The sequence below is a fragment of the Trachypithecus francoisi genome, unplaced genomic scaffold (assembly GCF_009764315.1).
Source record: "Trachypithecus francoisi isolate TF-2019V2 unplaced genomic scaffold, Tfra_2.0 Lachesis_group17, whole genome shotgun sequence".
NCBI lineage: Eukaryota > Metazoa > Chordata > Mammalia > Primates > Cercopithecidae > Trachypithecus > Trachypithecus francoisi.
In genome coordinates this window covers 5,458,522-5,465,093 of record NW_022681462.1, presented here as the reverse complement: position 1 = coordinate 5,465,093, position 6,572 = coordinate 5,458,522, and the positions used below count along the sequence as shown (strand labels likewise).

The 6,572-nt window shown below is 38.7% G+C and overlaps 1 protein-coding gene across 1 annotated transcript; it reads right to left on the bottom strand.

Moving 5' to 3' along the window:
- Positions 1-4,202: 4,202 nt before the first annotated feature.
- LOC117099661 (protein DBF4 homolog A-like) lies at positions 4,203-6,302 on the bottom strand. The gene is given in 3 exon segments (XM_033239085.1): positions 4,203-5,225; positions 5,228-5,334; positions 5,336-6,302. Coding segments are annotated over 3 exon segments (1,908 nt in total). The 5' UTR covers positions 6,271-6,302; the 3' UTR covers positions 4,203-4,359.
- Between the last annotated feature and the right edge of the window lie 270 nt (positions 6,303-6,572).

Below are 6,572 nucleotides of genomic sequence, written 5' to 3'. Positions count from 1 at the left end.
ATGAATGCAGAGACATAAATTCCTAAAGCTTGCTAAGCATGTGCATAAATAATCTATATACGAGATGTATATACATAGTAACTGCCAATTACACATAATAGCTCTCGTTTTTAAAACATTTTCTATTTGTCATTTACCTGTGACTGTCTGTATTGATTTACTGGGGTTGCCATAACAAAACACCACAGACTGGATGCCTTAAACAACAGAAATTTATTTTCTCACAGTGCCGGAGGCTAGAAGTCCAAGATCAAGGTGTCAGCAGGGTTTGTTTATTCCCACTCTTCTTGGCTTGCAGTTGGCCACCTTCTCACTGTGACCTCACATGGCCTTTCCTCTGTATTCATATCTACTGGCTCCTCTCTTTGTGTCCACATTTCCACTTCTTTATAAGGACATCAGTTGTATCCTAACTGACGTACCCTAACTATCTCGTTTTAACTGAATCACCTCTTTCAAGACTCTTCCATCTCCAAATACAGTCATATTCTGAGGTACTGTGGGTTAGGATTTCAAATATAGGTGGGGCGGGGGAACATAATTCAGCCCATAACACTGTCACTTACTTTTTGTTTGTTTGTTAAGAGACAGGGTCTTGCTATGTTGCCCAGGCTGGACTCAAACCCTTGGGCTCAAGTAATCCTCCTGCCTCAGTCTCTGGGATAGCTGGGACTACAGGTGCACATCAGCATGGCCAGCTTACTTTTTATGAAGATAAAAAATTGCACCTCCCTAAAGAGGTGACAATGTGATAAGTGCTATCATAGAAATTAATTGGTAAAATTAATTGGTTGAGTATGTTAGGAACATACAGGACAGAGAGCAGATACTACCCTCATATTGGAGTTGGGAAAAATCAAAGAGCTTCCCAGAGGAAGTGATATTTGAAAAGCCTTCAGAGGACAATAAGACCTTGCTTACTTTGTGCCAGCACCCATGGTAGCTGTGCCTAAAATATAAAGTCATCAGTTAACAATTCAAGATATTATACACGAGCAAGTGATTAGAATGTATTAAGGTGCTATGTAAATATTTTATTTTCTCTTTTCATTTATTAGGTAAATTACTATATTCCTGATTCCTCCAGAAAATAAATTGCTAAATGAAGAGTTAAATATATAATATCTTCATTTGTCTTCTTTATATTCTAATGCTTGGCAAAATATTTTGTTGTTCCTTGTTGCATTCTTCCTCTGTCTTTGCCTTCTGTGGGTTTTACAAAATAACTTAGGTAACACATTTTTTTTTTTTTTCTGGGAGAGAGTGAGCACATGCTTTCTACAAGAATTTTGCATGTCATCCTATGATTGATGATAGTTCCTGAAGATACCTGCTAACTGTGGCAGGAACTAGATTGGAATATATACTTAGCTAAGCTCTGTATTTCTCTTGGATTGAATAAGTCCTTGAATTGACTTCAAGTGGAATTCTTTGTAGCTCTTTTGTTTTAATGCCTAAAATACTGGTCTCTTAAAATGAAGGTATATGTAGTTTTTTTTAAAGAGCCTTGAATATAAAATAGCTTCTACCAGTCTGAAAATGTCTTTATTTAAAATTGCAAAGTATAATAACTTTTACTTTCCCCCAGGTTACTCCAAATATGACTCCTAGAAAGAGATTTGGGGTTTTCTTGGCAAATGTCCTTTTCCCCCTGCAGAAGCTGGTTGAAAAAGAATCTGTTTCTGTGGTCTTTTGCAGTTTGAGTCTGTGGCTCAGACTGCAATAATTAGATTAGTTTTATAATGTATTAATAAGCTGTATATTCACACTATCTTTTATAGCATGACATAAGAACAAAATTCTAACTCTGCTAATTACATTAGAAAGAATGAGCTTGTTTTCCACTAAAAGTAAAAATACTTTAAACTTCTTATACTTCTCTCAGCTCTTACTGCTGTGAAAACTACATCCTGTAGAGAATGTACGAAACTATATATAGCTAGAATGTGCCAAACAAATAATAGAGGCTCTTCCCTGAGGAGTTTATAATCACAGAACAAGTGGCATCTTGACAACTTGTGTTGTTTTTGCTAAGGAATAGTTTATCTTAAATATTAAAATGCCATATTCTTCGTAATTGTCATAGCTTAACAGGGAACAACTTGAAAAAATAATTTGTTTTAAAATTTAGCTCACGAAATACAATGTGCTATCTTGGAAATGATCCTGGAATTTTTAAAAAATTGTGGAAAACTGCTGAAATCATACAGTCTGGAGTTTAGTTAATAGTCATGTACCAATATTAATTTCCTAGTTTTCACAAATATATCCTGGCTAGATAAGACGTTAACATTAGGGGACACTGGATGAAGGATATGCAGAGATGCTCTGTACTATCTTTACAACTTTCTGTAAATCTAAAATTGTTCTGAAGTAAAACGTTTATTTTTAAAAACTCAAAAAAAAATTTAACAGCATGTTGAAGTTATATTTTCCAGTCTATCTCCATGAATAAGTGGGCTAGGCTCACTGTAACAGGGATCTGGATTGAACATGGGGCTATGAAGAAAAACAAGACAGAGAACCAAGATGCAAAAGAGTCTCTGGGTGAGGAAGTTCAAAGCTGGCTGAAAGCTCTTGACTGGGGAGGAAATCTTCTGATACTATAAACCTAAAAATGAGGTTTTTTAGGTTAAAAGTAGATATTGGCCGGGCATGGCTCACGCCTGTAATCCCAACACTTTGGGAGGCTGAGACAGGCAGATCACTTGAGGTTGGGAGTTGGAGACCAGCCTGGCCAACATGTGAAACTCCATCTCTACTGAAAATACAAAAATTAGCTGGGCATGGTGGTGTACGCCTGTAATCCCAGCTACTTGGGAGGCTGAGGCATGATAATCACCTGAACCTGGGAGGCTGAGGTTGCAGTGAGCCAAGATCACACCATTACACTCAGCCTGAGCAACAGAGCAAGACTCTGTCTCAAAACAAAACAAAACATCAAACATATTGTTATGAAAACAAAACATATATGTAAATGAAAATGATTGATATAGCACTGAACAAGCCACTTTCTAAAAGTACTTTTGAAATTTAGACTCTACATGTTAAACATTTGGAAGCTGTTGTTGAAAGAAAAGCTAAGGAAGTTGATGAATATTTACAGGATTGGCTCTTGCATTTCTGGTAGTGTGAAGATAGGGTGACAAAGTCTTCTGCTGTTTTCCTTTTTTTCTGGCTCCAACTCTTTCTCATTTTATTTGAGATCACCTTGTAATTTTTTTTTTTTTTTTTTTTTTAGACAGGGTCTACTTCTGATGCCCAGGCTGGAGTGCAGTAACATGATCTTGGCTCACTGCAACCACTGCCTTCCGGGTTCAAGTGATTCTCCTGTCTCAGCCTCCTGAGTAGCTGGGACTGCAGGCACCTGCCACTACCTGGCTAATTTTTGTATTTTCTGGTAGAGATGAGGTTTCACCATGTTGGCCAGGCTGGTCTTGAACTCCGGAACTCAAGTGATCTGTCCGCCACAGCCTTCCAAAGTGCTGGGATTACAGTCGTGAGCCACTGTGCCCAGCCTCCCCTTGTAATTTTTTTTTTTTTTTTTTTCCTGAGACGGAGTCTCGCTCTGTCGCCCAGGCTGGAGTGCAGTGGCGCAGTCTTGGCTCAGTGCAAGCTCCGCCTCCCGGGTTCAAGCGATTCTCCTGCCTCGGCCTCCCGAGTAGCTGGAACTACAGGCGCCCGCTACCACTCTCGGCTGAATTTTTTGTTTTTTTGTTTTTGTTTGTTTGTTTTGTTTTGTTTTGCTTTGGTAGAGACGGGGTTTCACCGCTTTAGCCAGGATGGTCTCGATCTCCTGACCTCGTGATCCTTCCGCCTTGGCCTCCCAAGGTGCTAGGATTACAGGCGTGAGCCACTGCGCCCGGCCCTTGTAATTTTTAAAGATTAAGATGTGATCCTAATAATCTTTTCTATTCATGTATTTACAGTTTTAGCTTTAAAGATTTTTATGGCCGGGCACGGTGGCTCATGTTTGTAACCCCAGCACTTTGGGATGCCGAGGCAGGGGGATCTCTTGAGCCCAGAAGTTTGAAATCAGCCTGGGCAAGATGGAGAGACCCCATCTCCAGTCTCTACTGGTAGCTGGGACTGTGAGGCTGAGGTGGGGGGACTGCTTGAGCCTGGAAGGTGGGGGTTGCCGTGAGCTGAGCTTGCGCCACTGCACTCCAGCCTGGGTTACAGAGCAAGACCCTGTCTTTTTTTTTTTTTTTTTTTTCTGTAGAAAATTGCAAACGTTTATTTTTAATATTTACATTTGGTTCTGTAAACAAAGCTGGTAAAAAAAATTTCCATACATATTTATAAAAATTTCAAGAATATGATCCTTATCACTTCTGAAAAGTATGCATTTTTTAAAGTCTAAAAGCCAGTAAATGTAGAAGTTGAAGGGGACGAGAAAAACGCTGTTAACAGATTATTTGAATTTTCCTCTTCCCAAATATCTAAAACACTGCATATACCACTGTTTTCCGTGTAGCTTGTGAAACCCAAAAATTCTGATTTCTCTTCACTAGTCTGAAACAAGTCTAGTAAAGATTGTACTGGTGAACTACAAATTCTGTTTTCTTCTTGTGTAATAAATTCAGTTCTTTTATCAAATTCAGCATTTGGTTCCAGATTTTCTTTTCTATTTCTTCCTAATATTATTTTCACTTTTCGATGTATTTTACCAGAAGGTAAACTATCCATATTCTTGATGTCACATTCATTGGGTTCCTCAGGAGTAGTATGGGATGGAGCCTTTGCCTGAACAGTTAGGTGCTCTTGTGAACTGTTTATTGTTATCAGACCAGAATCATGAGTAAGTATTGAATGAAGGTCCTTTTCCTTGAGATCCTTTGCTGGAAAAAGCATAATATCTGACTTTTGTTTTGGTTGAGATGCACTATTATCTGTACTGAAATCAGAAACATGTACAGATGCCTTTACGTTACATTTATAGTGATCTGCCCTTAGTTCTTCTAAGTCATTTTCACTTAACGTGTGTTCGGAAATGTCAAGAATGCATTCCTGTTTGTTTTTATGTAGAGGTAGCTGTGTAAAACTCTGTCTTATGTCACTGTCAGCTGTACTTAACATGGAACATTTATTAGTCGTTTTCTCATTAAGCCCTCTTAATTCATTTGAAGGGTGGGGGATGGGCTCTGAAATAAACAGAAGCTCTTTTTCAGTTTCCTGGGTCTCTTTATACAGGAAATTCTGCTCCATCACCGTTATATCATCTCCCGGCAATCTTTCTGAGAAATATGTTGGTATTCCACTTTTTCCTTTTGTTCAGTCTTTTTCAGGACATTTGCAGAAACAGGAGAAAGGGATCCAACACTGTATTTTATTAGTTTCTAGATCTTCATACTTCTGCAAGCAACATTCGCAATATCCTTTTTTCTTCTTCTCTTTCAACTGGAGTTGAATTGAGGTTCCACCATACTTATCACCATCCGTTTGGATTCTTAGTTTAACCTGAGTTTGCTTTTGCATACTAGATGGCTTGTCTACATCAAATGGACTGCAGGGCTTCTGAATAGAATAATTTATAAAAGGCATATTGGTCAGCTGAAGATAAAACGGCGTATAAAGTTGGCTCATATCTTCCACCTTTACAAAAGGCTTTTTGAGTCTTCCTGTTCTTGTTTTTTGTGCACCAGTACCAACTCTTTTCCCCCCATCTCTTACTGAAGTACTTGATTTCTTGAGTAAATACAACTCTTTTTTCTTTTGTTCAATGTAGTATCTAATGTCATCAATATGCAGAATTTTTACTCCCCATGACAAGGCATTTGATAATATACTATTTGAAGGAATAAAATCATGGTCCTTGATAGCTTTTTCAACTAATAATTTTCCTCTGCTTAAACACACCTATAAAAAGACTGTGTCTGGTGACTTAAATGAACTTCCATCATGGCTGGGATGAGGTGAAGTGGTTTCTGCAGTATATGCAGATTCTGGACTCGGTACAGGAGAAATTCGACTCAAGGTCTGTGCAAATTTAGCTTCCTTCTTATTTGAAATAAGATAACTGATATCTTTGCTGAGAAACTCTTCAATTCGCCCTCCCAGATCCTTAATGTCCTTTTGCAGTTTTTCAGATATGGTGACAGAAGGTAAGTCAAGGTAAAATACTTTTCCCCAAAGTGGCTTATATTTGGATTTTTCTGGCCTGTTATCAGTTTTCAGAGATTTCAAAGATGGTCTGCTTTTTTCATTTTTGACTTGGATTCCACCCTGGAAATGCCCTTTACTGTGGATCCTCATGGCTCCGGAGTTCATGGCAGTCGCCCGGTACCTACATGCTGGGTCCGGAGCAAGACCCTGTCTTAAATAAATAAACAAACAAACAAACAAATACTTCTATGTGAAACACTAATTTTTTTTTCTTTAAAATAGGCTGGTGGCTCAGGCCTGTAATCCCAGCACTTTGGGAGTCTGAGGCAGGCAGATCACCTGAGGTCAGGAGTTTGAGACCAGCCTGACCAACATGGAGAAACCTCATCTCTACTAAAAATACAAAATTACCTGGTCGTGGTGGTGCATGCCTGTAATCACAGCTACTCGGGAGGCTGGAGCAGGAG